Genomic DNA, 20815 nt, shown 5'->3' on the forward strand with positions numbered 1-20815 from the left:
TAATCTTAGTGTTTGTAAACTTTTGACTTTGCAGTAAGTAATGAAAATGTCTTAATACATTCTCTCTCTCTCATTATTCTGGCGTTTGGCAATTATTAATAATTATGGTAATCCTAATTGACTTAAAACGGGAAAGGTTTATTCTGATTTCATGTCAGATATTGAGAAAAACATTCAGATGTGTCTTTTCATATAGTGGATGGAAACTTCTGGTTTCAACTGTAGATCATTTTTATATATGTGGCTGCCTATTGCACTTTATCTGCATTTATTTTTGCACATCATAGAAAAGTCAGCTGGTTTTCACCATTGACGACATTCGTTCACATCCCTATAATACAATCCAAAGTGTATTTTCAAGAAAACAGGAGAAAAAAAATCATTAAGATAAGTCATGCACTTAATTTCACTGGAAACTTTGCTGTTTATCTGAAAGAAGTTATCAGATCTCTCTGCCAGGCACAATAATTGATAATCCTGGAGCAACAGCACTAAGCAGCCGGCCATAAATCTGCAAAAAGTTAAACATTGTCTAAAGACACACCTTCCTATTCTAGTGACAGGAGAGGATGTGACAGCAGGTATCACCACTTAGTCCTGGATCAGCATAGATGTCTCACTTTTTTCACTTCACAGTAAATTTCAGCTTTTTATTTTTTTTTCTACACAAATGATTAAAGACTGCAGACTGCTTGGTCCTCTAATATTATTATATATCAATGCTGTTATAAGACCAAGTATTGGGGATGGATTTCAGTGCAGCCAAGGGTTCTCCGTGCCTCTGGATTACGTATGTGATTTCACCGATCAGTGTGGGGATGGCAGCGATGAAGCTTCATGTAAGTAGAGTGCTAAACTTTTTTAAATTATATATAGGACTTAATAGAGCATATGAATTTTGTGTGGGTTTCGTTTTTAGAACAGAAGAATAGTTGCAGGATTTTTTTCTTCTATTCCAAAAAATTTACACAAACGGATTCAATAGTAATCAATTGGGACCGTCTACTGGATAAATAACTTATTCAATGGATGACATTCGCTTGTTTGTGTCGATGCCTGCCATAAACAGGGTTCCCTCACTTGAAAGGGTTTTATAGGTTTTGGAGAACCCATGTCCTCAGGTTCACGATTGTGTTAAAAAAAATTAGTATGGTGACCAGGCAGCGGTGGACAGAGACGGAAGAGGACTCCTGTGCAACAACAATATGCTCTTTGGAGCCCAATGGTTCAACATTTGGTGGTGGAAGTGGCCCGTTACTTAACGGGGTACTGTGTGGCAGCACAAAGTTCACCAATAGTATGTCCACCCTTGTGACCAGGTATTGCAAATCATTGTGCATGAACACCACATGGCTCCTCCAAGTCAAAAAACGACCAGCACCAAAATCAGCTCCAATTTTATTAAGATATTCAAACCCGTATATTAGAGGGCGTCTTCCAAACACCAGAGACCACGACGTAGGCAGGCTTTCCCAACTGGGCCAACCGTTTTGTATGCTGGGTACGGATTTCATCAATCCAGTGTAAAGTCTCCTGTGTATCAAATCAATGTGGGAAAAATGTATACAGGTATCTTTCAAATAACTGAAACTGAAGGCTTCATGTCTGATATGGTTTTACAGTTTCCTTTCTCTTTAAAAAAATCCTGTATCAATGATAAAAATACAACTGTCCTATACTCCCAGTACCTGGATTCATTGTTGGGTCTCTGTCACTGCTCCCAATACCTGTTATTTTTACAGTTGTAAGAGGAAGCAGTGATACCCCTGAAAAGCCCTTGCATGATGTGACATTAGTGTGGAAAGACCGCCATCTGCAGGCCAGGCGGAACCAGGTGGAAACAATTTGTACCAGAAGAATTGCAGAGGGAGCAAGTTCTTGTGCTGGACCTGATCAGGTAACCCTCATGACAGAGTTCGTGGATATGAAAGCCCTGCGTGCCAAACTGCAGGGAGATCTGGCACCAAGAACGAGAGCAAAGCAGAGGAGGACCAGGGATGGCGCCGAGGCCAGCATGGCAGGCCTCAGTGAAAAACATATGCCACTAAAGTGTAGTTCATTGCTTGAAACGGTCCAGACGATGCCTGGTGAGACCCAGAGTCCAGACTGTGACTGTCAAGATCCAGAGTTCTGAACTACGCCAGTCAACACCCAGAGTCCAGACTGCACCTGGCAAGACCACAGCCTGTGCTCTACGCCGGTCAACTTCCAGGGACCAGACAACACTTGTCAAGAGTTGAGACCCAGTCCCTCCCTCCTCAGGCCCAGGAGACATCCGACGAAAGTCAAGAATTGAACACCTGGTGAGGGGACGGTGACCATAGGAGCACGCCTGCGGTTGCAGAGGGACAGCGAGAGTGAGCAGGGCCATTACTTCCAGTTATAACATATGGTATCCAGGCTGGCCTGGGCTAGGACATAAGGTGGAGAAGAGGCCGGTTGGTGCATGGGAGGCTCAATGTGACCCACGCTAAGCAGGAATTGCAGGCAGAAAGTATGTGGTAACTCCCGTGAACAGGCGTAGCCACCTTGTATAGAGAACATTAGTGTTGTATATCGAAGAACTTTAATTGTTATTACAATTGCATCGTTATATGGTTCATTGTTGATTTGCATTGTTTAATATCACCACTCGTCTTATAACTACTGTAAATTACATCGTTCACTGACTGTTCTTGCCTTGTGTCCTCAGTGTGTTGCATCCGTTCACCTGATGCATTACACAGTGCTGAAATCAAGTGTATAGCATTGCTGCACATATCTCAGCTCAAACCACTGAGCTCACTGTGTGGCTGCAGTACAGATAATGGCAATTACACAGAGAAAAGTGGCATAGACTTAGGGCTGGACTTGGGGGGGGTGAGTAAAGCCCAGATCAATCTGTGAGCTGCAGTTTGATAAATCGTAGATGTATTTAGCTCAAAAGAGCATTGTCTGGACTAGATACCATTCTGTCCACCATAGGGATTCACGCTCTCAGGTAGGCATTGGGTAGAGTTCACACAGGCACTGGATTCTTGTGTCAAAACAACATGGTGTTTATTTCCTCAGGTTGCAGAGCACCGAAAACAAATCTGTAAACATAAAGTCCCTAGCCTTGTCCTTGGCTACTCAGGCTGAGTTACTCCCAGTTTGGTCAAAGAAAACGGTTATTGTTCATAGCAACCACTGATACTCCCAGTTTGGTGCACATGGCCTGAGAGAGATTCTGGTTTGTCTCTCTCTCTCCAGCTCCAATACAATCCACTCTGATCAGCTTTCCCCAGCTGACTAAGGTGAACACCTAGCCTGGAGCACCTAATCAGATCCTGTAGAGCTAGGATTTAACCTCAGCCTACCTTGCTTTGCTACACCACTAATCCGCTGAGATCAAGACTGAGCATGAACAAGCTTGTAGCCTTTAAAAATAAACAACGATGTTCACATTTAATGACAGCTAAATCATTTTTGCAAAATGGGATAAGCAACTTCCAGCACTCCATCTGTTGTGAAACACCAGCTCCCAGTGCCCATAAAGCAGCCTACAGCTAGAGTGTCAAAAGTTGCTGACCATTCCCTATGGTCTATAGCAGTGGTCTCAAACCTAACTTTCCTTGAGAGCCACCACATTCAATTTTGACTGGTCCACAGTTACATCCAGCGACCCCCCTCCCCTCGCAGACCCCTAGTAGTGACACCCAGTGTCTAGTATAATGCCAGGCAAAGCTTCCCAACAGAAAGCAAACAGAAACCTTTCACCCCCCTCTCTCATAGGCAGTATACTTCCATCCAGGTTGTTCCTACTTTACCTCCATTTGGATCCTTACAACAAGCACTCCCACCTCACTATTGCATCCAGCTTCAAGCACCCCTCTAATTGGCAGTATCATCCTACCTCCAGTTTACCATATTTATAGCCTCTCCCAGTATGTGTGCTTCCAGATCTGTTCTGGTGCTATGTACAGGCCTACTCCCAAAAGTCACCATCTGGAGACCTTCTCTTACTAGCTGTTTGCTAGACCTGGTGCTAAATGCACAATTGCAGACAACTTCAAGCCACACTTTCAAGGCCCGGGAGCCACATGTGGATCCCAAGCCGCAGGATGGGGACTCCTAGTCTAGAGGATGGGAGAAAGTACTCCAGACTACACCTCTTTTACAGACTTCTTGAAACGTTGCAGACAAGTTTTGTTTTAAAGGGGTTTTCTGATACTTATAAAGCACTTTATAAATTCCTATTTTTAAGCCTTAACTACTTTTGCAATTAGCTTTATTATTAAATTCTCTACATGTCTCTCTATCCTGCTATTTCCTATATGTGATTTTTTTTTTTACTTATCTTCTTGTGAAATTTCCTTTGAGAGGCGTCTTTAAAATAGTGGTGGAGAACCTCAGGCCTGAGGCTTCGTTGGCCTTTTCTCTGCCCCTGGACAGATTCCCGGGGACCTCATTGTCAAGGTCAGCAGCTGGGTTTTGATGGCAGCTGGTCCTTGAATATCTTCTTGGTCTGCATGCGCGAGCACACTACTGAATGCTACAGAATATACAAATAAAAATTACATCCTACGCAGTACCAGTGTCAAAACATATTTCGTGGGTAGAGTTAGCGCACTGCCGAACTCACTTTTTTGCAGTGTCTATCGCCGTTCCTGGAACAGAACGTTATCAGACAACTGGCATTGCACTCATTGAGGTTTGTCAAACCTAAAATCCAGGGTATTGTACCTGTATCCCAGGAAATTTTGCAAGTATGCCCTAACATAGTAATATAAGGCACCACAGCAATGATGCAATATCATGTCATGGTTCTTGAGCATTTTTTTCTGATAGCCTGAGAAGTTCTTGATTTTAATTTCTTCACGTTAAGCTCAAAAACATTGACGACTACAGTTCTAGATCTCCAAAACTACCTTTATGAAGGGATTGTGTTATGAAGATATCCATCTGACTTCTTAGGACATATGGACATCATAAAGATCTCCCCTTTAGCGGCAGCTTCCATTCTCTTCAGACTAAAGCCATCAATATATGGTGAGAGACTGATAGCCACTTTGAAAGCCATTCATCTAACAGGCTGCAATTTAATTCTACATTTTTCCTGCGGAGAGAACGATGAGACGACCCCTTTAATGTTTTTGAAAATTTGCATCACACATCAATGAATAATGCAAGAAATAGGTTAAAAGGAGTTTGGCAAAGTCATATTTGTATAAATCATGTAGAAAATAAAGTTTGCATTAATGCAGTGCTACATTATAATACAAATGGATTGTTTCCCAGTAATGATTTAGGCATGGATTTTGAAATGAGCCTAAGCATAAAGCATCGCCCATCTGTTAGTCACCGCTTTTGGACTTCAGACTCTTTCTCCGTCTAATATGTATTTTCAAGGAGAAAATTATTGAAAGAGGTCTCACAGTTCAAGCGCTCATTATAAGGAATCTTATTATGATAAAGATGCCTTAATACACTTTATCTATGACAAGTGGCGAGAACTTATGGTTCCATGCATGATCTTTTAGCCTTCGGAGGCTATATTTATGCAGTCGCTTCCAATAAAATAATTACACCTGTATAAAAGATCTGCACTATTAATAAATGATGAGATATAACTCCAAAGTGCAGCGTTGTTGGGTAAGGACATTACTAATATAGCAGATAAAGCACTTGAGTTGAAAAATAATAAAGTGGATGTTCCTCAGGGTATTTATAAGCATCCTGCGGCTTCTTACTACTCTTTGTCATAAAAATGTTCACAGATAAATCTAAAGTTTGTTCTACGGATTAAGCAACAAAGTATTGGCCGCCATAACTGATAGTCCCTATCATGACTCTGTGGATGAAAAACCATAAGATAATAAATTTGATTACCACAATCATACTTACCAACATTGCTGTTTTGGCAAAATAGGGAGACTTAAGCTGGCCATACGCATTAATTGGCTGTGTCGCGTCCTCCTGGGAGGTCTGGGATTAAGCGATCTTTAGGTACTGTAAATCGCCGATCTTCCATTTAGCCTGTGTGTTTTGTTTCTCATATTAAATAGACTTCATTTCCTTTGCCGCTGAAGAGGTTAACGACTCTTTGTATGCTGGTTAGAGACATGCAACTCTATCTCACAGCTGCTCCTGACCTGCTCATTTTCTCTCAATATAAAACCTGGCCACACCTTCTCATCCCTGCCTGTGAAAGTTTACTTCCTGGCTTGCTGGAGTTGGTGTGCTGAAGTTGAAGTTCGTAGTTGCTGCTGGAGATTGTTGTCTGCTGTTTTTGTTTTTCTCCATTATCCTATTTCCATTTGATCCTTTGCTTTATTCCTCTCTACCCTTGGTGAGTGTTTTTGTATGTAAGTTGCTTATTTTTATCCCTATTTGTCTTATATGTTTATACACTAATATAGCTTTCCCAGGCCTCCTGGGTGAGGGGGAGGGGACAGCTTAGGAAATTAACAGGAGCATAGTAAGTTCGGAGACTCAGGCCTCTTCACCTTCAAGAGTAACTCCGGGACAGGGCTAGCTTGGGTCCCCGTTCTAGAGACAGTTTGAGCCCCCCCTTCCTTACTGAAGACAGCATGACAGGCTGTTGACTAAACGATGCTTCAGCCGATCATTTGGTGGACAGCCATTTCAGTTCACTATCCCATACACAGGTGTGCTCATTTGTCAGAGCGCTCCTATTTTCTCTGCGACAAAGCAGCTGACTTGACATGTCAGCCAGCAAGTTATCTCCGGGAGAACAATGTGTTTTACAGTCCGAAATCTGACATGCCCAATTGACTTTTGCCCCAACACTCAGTCTGGTGACGCCCCCATACACATTAAACTGTCAGTCAAACCTGTCGATATTTGCGGGTTCTGCCAACATTTGCCTAATTTGTATGGAGGCCTTTAAGCTCTGCCTTCTAGGTTGTAACTATAGTGGGTGCAGGGGTTTCAGTTGCACCTTGGTCTTGCAGTCACAAAGGGTCTCAAAAGATCTGTTTGTCCTATAAGACCAATACTATTAAATATCTGTAAAAGTAGTACATTTTTAATTAAGGCCTATAAGCTTCAAGTTACACCACTACCACTGCTTGCCAGGAAGGCTGTCAAGAATTCTTCGAGCATGCAACAGCTTTAGGATCCTACTGGAGAAGCTCCATCTAAGCTCTACAGATATAAACGACACAAGCCGCTAAGCTCAATGATTGACTGCAGTGCTATTAATATTATGTCCCTACTGCAGAAACCAAGAGCAGGGGTGAAAAATTAACACTTGATCCAGGCAGGAAAAGTAAACTCAACTTTTTGTTTTCATGTACACTTAACCGAGCCTATGAGCAAACGTTTGATGAAAGCAGACAACTCTTTCGAAGGAACCTGTCTTGTAAAATAACGCTCTTAACCTGCAGATTTGGGGTTAATATGCAGAATAATGGAGTTCTGACAGTGTTTGGCATCGTCACTGCCAGCCCAAATCCCGGGAGGAAATTAACTTTCTAACTAGAAAGATATATTTAATTTATTGTGAAAGTTTTTACCTGAAAACTATTTTATTGCACAATAGAGGAGAATGCATTGACTTTCAAGCTTAGAGATTACAGCAATTTTTTTTTTATAGATTTTGTTTTTCTGAAAGGTAATCATAAGTACAGTACATAAAATCTAGGTAAATTGTGAAATATTTGCATGAATTATACAGATTCATTCTCTAATCTCTAGTCTATGGCACAAAAGTACAATCCAATAGAAATCCTATCTTGGTCACTATAAAAAAAACATTTGTTAGAGAATTTTCCATAATGTGACATTTCAGTGTTTTCCATAACAAAACGATCTGTATTGCCCTCAATTTTCTTTTTTTTGTGTTTAAATTCTCGTTTTACCATCATTAATTAAAATATTTGTGAATCTAAAGTTAAAAATGATTTCCGAACTGTCGAATCTCAGGAGCTAAAACCTGGCTATGATAAATCTTAAAAATCGTTCGTAAAAGCAAATCTGCCGAAGTTATCAAAATGCTAAATGTGATATTTATCAGAGAATTCATCAAACTCCTTTATGCTATCAGTTCTTACACGTTTCAAGGGCACTTTTAGCTAATGCAAAATCACATTGAGCTCCTTAGGGGCTCATCAGCTTTGCCAAAATGTATACAATGGAAAGAACTGAGCAGCTAAGAAAGTATCTGGCTGAGAACATTTACAATGGAGAACGTCATAAATAATTCTACGAAATAAAAACAATACCATATGAGATCAAGGTTAGGGTTGAGCGAAACGGGTCGATCATTTTCAAAAGTCGCCGACTTTTGGCTAAGTCGGCGTCTCATGAAACCCGATCCGACCCTTGTGCTTGTCGGCCATGCGGTACGCGACTTTCGCGCCAAAGTCGCGTTTCAATGACGCGAAAAGCGCCATTTCTCAGCCAATGAAGGTGAACGCAGAGTGTGGGCAGCGTGATGACATAGGTCCTGGTCCCCACCATCTTAGAGAAGGGCATTGCAGTGATTGGCTTGCTGTCTGCGGCGTCACAGGGGCTATAAAGGGGCGTTCCCGCCGACCGCCATCTTACTGCTGCTGATCTGAGCTTAGGGACAGGTTGCTGCCGCTTCGTCAGAAGCAGGGATAGCGTTAGGCAGGGTCCACTAACCACCAAACCGCTTGTGCTGTAGCGATTTCCACTGTCCAACACCACCTTCGGTGTGCAGGAACAGTGGAAGCTATTTATTTATTTTTTTTCCTCAGCGCTGTAGCTCATTGGGCTGCCCTAGAAGGCTCCGTGATAGCTGTATTGCTGTGTGTACGCCACTGTGGAAACCAACTGCTTTTTTCAAAGCACATATCCTCTTGTTCCTTTCTGCACAGCTATCTTTTTTGTTTGTCCACACTTTTTATTTAATTTGTGCATCAGTCCACTCCTATTGCTGCCTGCCATACCTGGCTTAGATTACTGCAGGGAGATAGTAATTGTAGGACAGTCCCTGTTTTTTTTTTTTTTTTTTTTTTTTTGTGGGAGATTAAGATTGGCATTTCTGCTACAGTGCCATCCCTGTGTGTGCCATCTCTCACTGAGTGGGCCATAGAAAGCCTATTTATTTTTTCCGTGATTTGTGTTCTAAATTCTACCTCAACACAAAAACACTACATCAATCAGTGGGAGAAAAATATTGGCCTCAGTCAGGGCTTGTGTGCCACTGCTGTGTGTGCTATCTCTCATTCAGTGGGCTATAGAAAGCCTATTTATTTATTTATTTTTTTTTCTTGTTATTTGGTTTCTAAAGTCTCCCTGAAAAAAAAAAAAAAAAAAAAAAAACAGTGGGAGAGTAATATTGCCCTTTCAGCTTGTGTGCCAGTCTTGACTCCTGGGTGTGCCACCTCTCTCTCATTCAGTGGGCCATAGAAAGGCTATTTATTTTTTTGGTTTTTTTAATATTATTTGGTTTCTAAAGTCTCCCTGAAAATAAAAGAAAAAAAACTTAAGAAAACAGTGGGAGAGTAATATTGCCCTTTCAGCTTGTGCGCCAGTCTTGACTCCTGGGTGTGCCACCTCTCTCTCTCTAATTGTGGGCCATAGAAAGCCTTTTTTTTTTTTGTTTTTTTTTTAATATTATTTGGTTTCTAAAGTCTCCCTTAAAAAACAAAAAATACATAAAAAAAACAGTGGGAGAGTAATATTGCCCTTTCAGCTTGTGTGCCAGTCTTGACTCCTGGGTGTGCCACCTCTCTCTCTCATTCAGTGGGCCATAGAAAGGCTATTTATTTTTTTGTTTTTTTTAATATTATTTGGTTTCTAAAGTCTCCCTGAAAAAAAAAAAACATAAAAAAACAGTGGGAGAGTAATATTGCCCTTTCAGCTTGTGTGCCAGTCTTGACTCCTGGGTGTGCCACCTCTCTCTCTCATTCAGTGGGCCATAGAAAGGCTATTTATTTTTTTGGTTTTTTTAATATTATTTGGTTTCTAAAGTCTCCCTTAAAAAACAAAAAAACAGTGGGAGAGTAATATTGCCCTTTCAGCTTGTGTGCCAGTCTTGACTCCTGGGTGTGCCACCTCTCTCTCTCATTCAGTGGGCCATAGAAAGCCTATTTATTTTTTTTTTAAATATTATTGGGTTTCTAAAGTCTCCCTTAAAAAACAAAAAATACATAAAAAAACAGTGGGAGAGTAATATTGCCCTTTCAGCTTGTGTGCCAGTCTTGACTCCTGGGTGTGCCACCTCTCTCTCTCATTCAGTGGGCCATAGAAAGGCTATTTATTTTTTTGTTTTTTTTAATATTATTTGGTTTCTAAAGTCTCCCTGAAAAAAAAAAGAAAAATAAAAAAAACAGTGGGAGAGTAATATTGCCCTTTCAGCTTGTGTGCCAGTCTTGACTCCTGGGTGTGCCACCTCTCTCTCTCATTCAGTGGGCCATAGAAAGCCTATTTATTTTTTTGGTTTTTTTAATATTATTTGGTTTCTAAAGTCTCCCTGAAAAAAAAAAAAACATAAAAAAACAGTGGGAGAGTAATATTGCCCTTTCAGCTTGTGTGCCAGTCTTGACTCCTGGGTGTGCCACCTCTCTCATTCAGTGGGCCATAGAAAGCCTATTTATTTTTTTTTAAAAATATTATTGGGTTTCTAAAGTCTCCCTTAAAAAACAAAAAATACATAAAAAAACAGTGGGAGAGTAATATTGCCCTTTCAGCTTGTGTGCCAGTCTTGACTCCTGGGTGTGCCACCTCTCTCATTCAGTGGGCCATAGAAAGCCTATTTATTTTTTTTTTTAAATATTATTGGGTTTCTAAAGTCTCCCTTAAAAAACAAAAAATACATAAAAAAACAGTGGGAGAGTAATATTGCCCTTTCAGCTTGTGTGCCAGTCTTGACTCCTGGGTGTGCCACCTCTCTCTCTCATTCAGTGGGCCATAGAAAGCCTATTTATTTTTTTGGTTTTTTTAATATTATTTGGTTTCTAAAGTCTCCCTTAAAAAACAAAAAAAACATAAAAAAACAGTGGGAGAGTAATATTGCCCTTTCAGCTTGTGTGCCAGTCTTGACTCCTGGGTGTGCCACCTCTCTCATTCAGTGGGCCATAGAAAGCCTATTTATTTTTTTTTTTAAATATTATTGGGTTTCTAAAGTCTCCCTTAAAAAACAAAAAATACATAAAAAAACAGTGGGAGAGTAATATTGCCCTTTCAGCTTGTGTGCCAGTCTTGACTCCTGGGTGTGCCACCTCTCTCTCTCATTCAGTGGGCCATAGAAAGCCTATTTATTTTTTTGGTTTTTTTAATATTATTTGGTTTCTAAAGTCTCCCTGAGAAAAAAAAAAAAATAAATTAGGTGGGAGATTAATATTGACATTAGTGCTTGAGTGACAGTCCTGCGTGTGTGTCATCTCTGTGATTTTGTGCCACAGAAAACAGAGTGTGTAACATTGTGCCTGATTTTCCTTGTGGTCTCACCAACCTGTTAAGGGATATTGAAATCATACTGAAGTTATAGCTCACCGTGTAAGTTGTTTGACAGCAACAAATAAAGTTACTTTGGTTAAGATTTTAAAACAATGAGGAAGTCTGGTGCAAGAGGTCGTCGTGGGCGTTCATTGTCAGCTGGTAATGATGGTAGTGGTAGTGGAGCATCAGGTGGTCGTGGGGATAAAAATATTCCACCTAAGTCTGGAGCTGTGGAGCCAGTTTCGTCGTCAGTAGTGTTGAGCATTCCGATGCTGCAAGTATCGGGTATCGGCCGATACTTGCTGTATCGGAATTCCGATACTCTTGTGGTATCGGGTATCGGGTATCGCAACAACATTAATGTTAAAATGTGTAAAAGAGAGAATTAAAATAAAAAATATCGCTATACTCACCTGTCCGACGCAGCCGGGACTTCAGCGAGGGAACCGGCAGCGTTGTTTGTTTAAAATTCGCGCTATTACTTGGTTACGTGAATTCCCGGCTTGTGATTGGTCAGGTCGGCCACGTTGCCGGGACGCGGACCAATCACAGCAAGCCGTGACGAAATTACGTCACGGCTTGCTGTGATTGGTCCGCGTCCCGGCAATATGGCCGCCCTGACCAATCACAAGCCGTGACGTCACGGGAGGCTGGACACGCGCCCATTTTAAAATGAGCGCGTCCAGCCTCCCGGCTTGTGATTGGTTGACCGCGGCGCAACCAATCACAAGCCGTGACGTCACGGGAGGCTGGACACGCGCCCATTTTAAAATGAGCGCGTCCAGCCTCCCGGCTTGTGATTGGTTGACCGCGGCGCAACCAATCACAAGCCGTGACGTCACGGGAGGCTGGACACGCGCCCATTTTAAAATGAGCGCGTCCAGCCTCCCGGCTTGTGATTGGTTGACCGCGGCGCAACCAATCACAAGCCGTGACGTCACGGGAGGCTGGACACGCGCCCATTTTAAAATGAGCGCGTGTCCAGCCTCCCGTGACGTCACGGCTTGTGATTGGTCAGGGCGGCCATATTTCGTCACGGCTTGCTGTGATTGGTCCGCGTCCCGGCAACATGGCCGACCTGACCAATCACAAGCCGGGAATTCACGTAACCAAGTAATAGCGCGAATTTTAAACAAACAACGCTGCCGGTTCCCTCGCTGAAGTCCCGGCTGCGTCGGACAGGTGAGTATAGCGATATTTTTTATTTTAATTCTTTCTTTTACACATTTATATGGTTCCCAGGGCCTGAAGGAGAGTTTCCTCTCCTTCAGACCCTGGGAACCATCAGGAATACCGTCCGATACATGAGTCCCATTGACTTGTATTGGTATCGGGTATCGGTATCGGATTGGATCCGATATTTTGCCGGTATCGGCCGATACTTTCCGATACCGATACTTTCAAGTATCGGACGGTATCGCTCAACACTAGTCGTCAGGCTACACAAGGCCTCGAACGCTCTCTTTTCTGGGAGTAGGAAAACCGCTTTTAAAGGCGGAGCAGCAACAGCAAGTTTTGGCTTACATTGCAGACTCAGCCTCTAGCTCTTTTGCCTCCTCTTCCGAAACTGGTAAATGTAAAAGCAGCGCGTCGCTTGTGGATGTTCACGGTCAGGGACAAGTCGCTTCCTTGTCCTCCTCAGCAAAAACTACAACAAGAGAGAAGGATGCAGCAGGCGACACAACGGGTCACTCCATGGAGCTCTTTACACATACCGTCCCTGGCTTACAAAGTGAAACATTTAACAGGCCATGCCCATTACAAGTAGATTCTGACATGGAGTGCACTGATGCACAGCCACAGCCAGAGTACTATGCTGCTCCTTTGACTCAGACCACCACATTGCCCTCTCAGGGTACAGATCCACAATCAGACCCTGATGAGACTATGTTGCCCCGCCACGAACGCTATACCACCGACCGACACAGTGACACAGACGAAGTTGCACACGAGCTCGAAGAGGAGGTAATAGATGACCCAGTTATTGACCCCGATTGGCAGCCATTGGGGGAACAGGGTGCAGGCGGCAGTAGTTCAGAAGCGGAGGTGGAGGAGGGGCCGCAGCAGGCATCAACATCGCAACAGGTTCCATCTGCCGGGCCCGTATCTGGCCCAAAACGCGTGTCAAAGCCAAAACCTGTTGGAGGACAGCGTGGCCATCCGGTTAAAGCTCAGTCTGCAATCCCTGAAAAGGGATCCGAGTCTAGGAAGAGTGCAGTCTGGCATTTTTTTAAACAACATCCAACTGATCAGCGCAAAGTCATCTGTCAAAAATGTTCAACTAGCTTAAGCAGAGGTCAGAATCTGAAAAGTCTAAATACTAGTTGCATGCATAGACACTTAACCACCATGCATTTTCAAGCCTGGACTAACTACCAAACGTCCCTTAAGGTTGTAGCACCCTCGGCCAATGAAGCTAGTCAGCAACGCAACATCCCTTCCGCCACTGTAAGGCCACCATTTTCCGCACCACCGGCAGTATCTGTGCAGGTTTCTTTGCCAGCCAAAAGCAGTCAGGGTCAGGGAACCACCAGTTTTGTAGGAGGAAATATTGCATCTAGGGCACCGGCGGAAACAATACCGTCTCCAACCGTCTCTCAGTCTGCCATGTACACCGGCACACCCGAAAGTTCCACGATCTCCAGCTCTCCAGTCCAGCTCACCCTACATGAGACTCTGGTTAGAAAAAGGAAGTACTTATCCTCGCATCCGCGTACACAGGGTTTTAACGCCCACATAGCTAGACTAATCTCGTTAGAGATGATGCCCTACCGGTTAGTTGAAAGCGAAGCTTTCAAAGCCCTGATGGAGTACGCTGAACCACGATACGAGCTACCCAGTCGACACTTTTTTTCCAGAAAAGCCATCCCAGCCCTGCACCAGCATGTTAAACAGCGCATCGTCCATGCACTCAGGCAATCTGTGAGTACAAAGGTGCACCTGACTACAGATGCATGGACCAGTAGGCATGGCCAGGGACGTTATGTGTCCATCACGGCACACTGGGTGAATGTGGTGGATGCAGGGTCCACAGGCGACATCAATTTAGGGACAGTTGTGCCTAGCCCACGGTCTAGGAAACAGTTGGCTGTAGGCGTTCGCACCCCCTCCTCCTCCTCCTCCTCGTCCTCCTGCAGAAGCTACAGCTCTTCCACAGAACGCAGTCTGCCAACCACTCCATCGGCAGATGACACTGTTGCACACCAGTTGTCCCATTATGGGCCAGCTACTGCCAAGCGTCAGCAGGCTGTATTGGCTATGAAGTGTTTGGGCGACAACAGACACACCGCGGAAGTTCTATCCGAGTTCTTGCAACAAGAAACGCAGTCGTGGCTGGGCACAGTAGATCTTGAGGCAGGCAAGGTAGTGAGTGATAACGGAAGGAATTTCATGGCTGCCATCTCCCTTTCCCAACTGAAACACATTCCTTGCCTGGCTCACACCTTAAACCTGGTGGTGCAGTGCTTATTGAAAACTTATCCTGGGTTCTCCGACCTGCTCCTCAAAGTGCGTGCACTTTGCTCACATATCCGACGTTCGCCTGTACACGCCAGCCGTATGCAGACCTATCAGCGGTCTTTGAACCTTCCCCAGCATCGCCTAATCATAGACGTTGCAACAAGGTGGAACTCAACACTGCACATGCTTCAGAGACTGTGCGAACAGAGGCGTGCTGTTATTTATTTGTGGGAGGATACACGGGCAGGCAGTAGGATGGCAGACATGGAGTTGTCAGGTGTGCAGTGGTCTAAGATACAAGACATGTGTCAAGTCCTTCAGTGTTTTGAGGAATGCACACGGCTGGTTAGTGCAGACAACGCCGTAATAAGCATGAGCATCCCCCTAATGCGTCTGCTGATGCAAAGTTTGACGCACATAAAGGAGCAGGCGTCTGCACCAGAGGAAGAGGAAAGCCTTGATGACAGTCAGCCATTGTCTGGTCAGGGCAGTGTACAGGACGAGGTAGCGGGCGAAGAGGAGGTGGAGGACGAGGATGATGATGGGGATGAGTATATTTTTAATGCCGAACCTTTCCCGGGGGCACAGGAAATTGGTTGCGTGTCACGGCCGGGTTCTGGTTTTTTGAGGGACACAAGTGACGTAGATTTGCCTGCAACTGCCCCTCAACCAATCACAACCGGAGATTTGACAACTGGAACTTTGGCCCACATGGCGGATTATGCCTTACGTATCCTAAAAAGGGACACACGCATTACGAAAATGATGAACGATGACGATTACTGGTTGGCCTGCCTCCTTGATCCACGCTATAAAGGCAAATTGCAAAATATTATGCCACATGAGAACTTGGAACTAATATTAGCAACCAAACAATCAACTCTTGTTGACCGTTTGCTTCAGGCATTCCCAGCACACAGCGCACGTGATCGTTCTCACACGAGCTCCAGGGGGCAGCAGACTAGGAGTGTTAGGGGTGCACACATCAGAAGTGGCGTTGGACAGAGGGGTTTTCTGACCAGGTTGTGGAGTGATTTTGCTATGACCGCAGACAGGACAGGTACTGCTGCATCAATTGAAAGTGACAGGAGACAACATTTGTCCAGTATGGTTACTAACTATTTTTCATCCCTTATCGATGTTCTCCCTCAACCGTCATTCCCATTTGATTACTGGGCCTCCAAATTAGACACCTGGCCAGAATTGGCAGAATATGCATTGCAGGAGCTTGCTTGCCCGGCAGCAAGTGTCCTATCAGAAAGAGTATTCAGTGCTGCAGGTTCAATATTAACCGAAAAAAGGACTCGTCTGGCTACCCAAAATGTTGACGATCTAACATTCATTAAAATGAACCACAACTGGATTTCGAAATCTTTTGCCCCACCTTGCCCGGCCGACACCTAGCTTTCCTATGAAAAGCTCTTGCCTGTGAATTACTTTTCTAATGTCTAATTTGCTGCAGCTGATTGTACAGCATACGACATGTTTACACCTCCCTAAATGGCAAAACTCCCCACACGGGGCCGTGGTATCGCGACTTGGCGCAAGCACCCGTGAGACTGCTGTTTGTCTGAAGAGGTGGGTGTGCTCGCTTTTGGTTGACGGCATTGCTACTGGGTCCCTCATAGTACAATGTAGTGTCTCTGGCGGTGGTGGTGCGCACCCAACGTCAGACACACCGTTGTAACATGAGGGGCCCTGGGGCGGTCCCGCCGGCCTCAAGAGAGTTCCCCCCTACCCCAGCTCAAAATGTGCTCTACCACGTGCAAAATTATGTCGCACAGCTCCACCAATCTTTAGTCTATTCGCTGACATCATTCAATGTCTGGCACTGACAATACAAATTTGTAGACATCTATGATGCAACTTAAAGTAGTCTGTGTCTGTGTCCTATATTGGCACCATTAAATAGTTACTGCCAAATTACTATGTCAGAAACTCAGTAGATGAGCCCACCCCTGTACCTAAGTATGCCACCTTTTTTTTTGTTTTGGTTGTTTTGCGAGACATTAACATCTATTTATATTTTGGGAGTACTGGGACAGACACTCCTTGCACTACTCCTCCACTCACCACCAAGCTGCCTGTGTATCCATGTAACCGCTGTAAAGCTGCCATGAGCCTATTGTTTGTTATTTTAGGCCTTTGATAGCCTGTCTGCGGTCCCTACTTTAAATACTCCTCCACTGACCACCAAGCTGCCTGTGTATCCATGTAACCGATGTAAAACTGCCATGAGCCTATTGTTTGTTATTTTAGGCCTTTGATAGCCTGTCTGCGGTCCCTACTTTAAATACTCCTCCACTCACCACCAAGCTGCCTGTGTATCCATATAACCGATGTAAAACAGCCATGAGCCTATTGTTTGTTATTTTAGGCCTTTGATAGCCTGTCTGCGGTCCCTACTTTAAATACTCCTCCACTCATCACCAGCTGCCTGCCCGTGTATCCATGTAACCGCTGTAAAACTGCCATGAGCCTATTGTTTGTTATTTTAGGCCTTTGATAGCCTGTCTGCGGTCCCTACTTTAAATACTCCTCCACTCACCACCAAGCTGCCTGTGTATCCATGTAACCGCTGTAAAGCTGCCATGAGCCTATTGTTTGTTATTTTAGGCCTTTGATAGCCTGTCTGCGGTCCCTACTTTAAATACTCCTCCACTCACCACCAAGCTGCCTGTGTATCCATGTAACCGCTGTAAAGCTGCCATGAGCCTATTGTTTGTTATTTTAGGCCTTTGATAGCCTGTCTGCGGTCCCTACTTTAAATACTCCTCCACTCATCACCAGCTGCCTGCCCGTGTATCCATGTAACCGCTGTAAAACTGCCATGAGCCTATTGTTTGTTATTTTAGGCCTTTGATAGCCTGTCTGCGGTCCCTACTTTAAATACTCCTCCACTCACCACCAAGCTGCCTGCCCGTGTATCCATGTAACCGCTGTAAAACTGCCATGAGCCTATTGTTTGTTATTTTAGGCCTTTGATAGCCTGTCTGCGGTCCCTACTTTAAATACTCCTCCACTCACCACCAAGCTGCCTGCCCGTGTATCCATGTAACCGCTGTAAAGCTGCCATGAGCCTATTGTTTGTTATTTTAGGCCTTTGATAGCCTGTCTGCGGTCCCTACTTTAAATACTCCTCCACTCACCACCAAGCTGCCTGTGTATCCATGTAACCGATGTAAAACTGCAGTATTTTGCTTATAAAAAAGAAAATACTGGAGAGATATCAAATGCAGACATTTTAACATTAAAAACAAAAACACATACAACAAAAAACTGGTACAGTACAAAAATTGGCCACCAGCTACAAAAACTTGCTCCTGCAAGTAGTTAACTGAAAGGTTTTTTTCCATTGAAAACACAGATATGGCATCCACCGAGTGTTGTCCTGTCGCGTCTTCTTTATATTATTGCCAAGAAGCTGCAACTGAATAAAGCTGAGCTTCTACCTTCTGCCTCTTATTAACTGCTTTTTTTTAAAAAAATTGTCCACCAGCTACAAAAACTTGCTCCTGCAAGTAGTTAACTGAAAGGTTTTTTTCCATTGAAAACACAGATATGGCATCCACCGAGTGTTGTCCTGTCGCGTCTTCTTTATATTATTGCCAAGTAGCTGCAACTGAATAAAGCTGAGCTTCTACCTTCTGCCTCTTATTAACTGCTTTTTTTAAAAAAAATTGTCCACCAGCTACAAAAACTTGCTCCTGCAAGTAGTTAACTGAAAGGTTTTTTTCCATTGAAAACACAGATATGGCATCCACCGAGTGTTGTCCTGTCGCGTCTTCTTTATATTATTGCCAAGAAGCTGCAACTGAATAAAGCTGAGCTTCTACCTTCTGCCTCTTATTAACTGCTTTTTTTAAAAAAAATTGTCCACCAGCTACAAAAACTTGCTCCTGCAAGTAGTTAACTGAAAGGTTTTTTTCCATTGAAAACACAGATATGGCATCCACCGAGTGTTGTCCTGTCGCGTCTTCTTTATATTATTGCCAAGAAGCTGCAACTGAATAAAGCTGAGCTTCTACCTTCTGCCTCTTACTAACTGCTGTTTTTTTAAAAAATTGGCTGTTCCGGCCTACTAAAGGTGTCTGTCTGCCCCTGCCTGGTGTTGTCCTCAACTGAATAAAGCTGAGCTTCAACCTTCAGTTCCAAATTACCATTTTTAAAAATGCAATTGGCTGTTCCGGCCTACTAAAGGTGTCTGTCTGCCCCTGCCTGGTGTTGTCCTCAACTGAATAAAGCTGAGCTTCAACCTTCAGTTCCAAATTACCATTTTTAAAAATGCAATTGGCTGTTCCGGCCTACTAAAGGTGAATGTCTGCCCCTGCCTGGTGTTGTCCTCAACTGTTATGGTTCTCAATGGCAAGAGAACATAGCCCAGCAAACATAAGAACTAGCTCTTGGAAGGATGGAAACTAAACTGACCATGAACTAAACCTGCCGCACAACTAACAGTAGCCGGGTAGCGTAGCCTGCGTTTTATCCCTAGACGCCCAGCGCCGGCCGGAGGACTAACTAATCCTGGCAGAGGAAAATATAGTCCTGGCTCACCTCTAGAGAAATTTCCCCGAAAGGCAGACAGAGGCCCCCACAAATATTGGCGGTGATTTTAGATGAAATGACAAACGTAGTATGAAAATAGGTTTAGCAAAATTGAGGTCCGCTTACTAGATAGCAGAAAGACAGAAAGGGCACTTTCATGGTCAGCTGAAAACCCTATCAAAACTCCATCCTGAAATTACTTTAAGACTCTAGTATTAACTCATAACATCAGAGTGGCAATTTCAGATCACAAGAGCTTTCCAGACACAGAAACGAAACTACAGCTGTGAACTGGAACAAAATGCAAAAACAAACAAGGACAAAAGTCCAACTTAGCTGGGAGTTGTCTAGCAGCAGGAACATGCACAGAAAGGCTTCTGATTACAATGTTGACCGGCATGGAAGTGACAGAGGAGCAAGGCTAAATAGCGACTCCCACATCCTGATGGAAACAGGTGAACAGAGAGGATGATGCACACCAGTTCAATTCCACCAGTGGCCACCGGGGGAGCCCAAAATCCAATTTCACAACAGTACCCCCCCTCAAGGAGGGGGCACCGAACCCTCACCAGAACCACCAGGGCGATCAGGATGAGCCCTATGAAAGGCACGGACCAAATCGGAGGCATGAACATCAGAGGCAGTCACCCAAGAATTATCCTCCTGACCGTATCCCTTCCATTTGACCAGATACTGGAGTTTCCGTCTGGAAACACGGGAGTCCAAGATTTTTTCCACAACGTACTCCAACTCGCCCTCAACCAACACCGGAGCAGGAGGCTCAACGGAAGGCACAACTGGTACCTCATACCTGCGCAATAATGACCGATGAAAAACATTATGAATAGAAAAAGATGCAGGGAGGTCCAAACGGAAGGACACAGGGTTAAGAATCTCCAATATCTTGTACGGGCCGATGAACCGAGGCTTAAACTTGGGAGAAGAAACCCTCATAGGGACAAAACGAGAAGACAACCACACCAAGTCCCCAACACAAAGCCGAGGACCAACCCGACGCCGGCGGTTGGCAAAAAGCTGAGTCTTCTCCTGGGACAACTTCAAATTGTCCACTACCTGCCCCCAAATCTGATGCAACCTCTCCACCACAGCATCCACTCCAGGACAATCCGAAGATTCCACCTGACCAGAAGAAAATCGAGGATGAAACCCCGAATTACAGAAAAAGGGAGACACCAAGGTGGCAGAGCTGGCCCGATTATTGAGGGCAAACTCCGCTAAAGGCAAAAAAGCAACCCAATCATCCTGATCTGCAGACACAAAACACCTCAAATATGTCTCCAAGGTCTGATTCGTCCGCTCGGTCTGGCCATTAGTCTGAGGATGGAAAGCAGATGAGAAAGACAAATCTATGCCCATCCTAGCACAGAATGCTCGCCAAAATCTAGACACGAATTGG

General features: G+C 44.1%; 1 protein-coding gene across 1 annotated transcript in view; it reads left to right on the forward strand.

Annotated features, from left to right (window-relative positions):
• Positions 1–550: 550 nt before the first annotated feature.
• Positions 551–20815, forward strand: part of MALRD1 (MAM and LDL receptor class A domain containing 1) — a 491201-nt gene continuing 470936 nt past the window's right edge. The window contains exon 1 of the mRNA XM_077268326.1: positions 551–839. Coding sequence (XP_077124441.1) covers positions 671–839 — 169 coding nt within the window. The 5' untranslated portion in view covers positions 551–670. The remainder of the gene's footprint in view (positions 840–20815) is intronic.

Source organism: Ranitomeya variabilis, chromosome 6, assembly GCF_051348905.1.
Source record: "Ranitomeya variabilis isolate aRanVar5 chromosome 6, aRanVar5.hap1, whole genome shotgun sequence".
In the NCBI taxonomy this organism is placed as follows: domain Eukaryota; kingdom Metazoa; phylum Chordata; class Amphibia; order Anura; family Dendrobatidae; genus Ranitomeya; species Ranitomeya variabilis.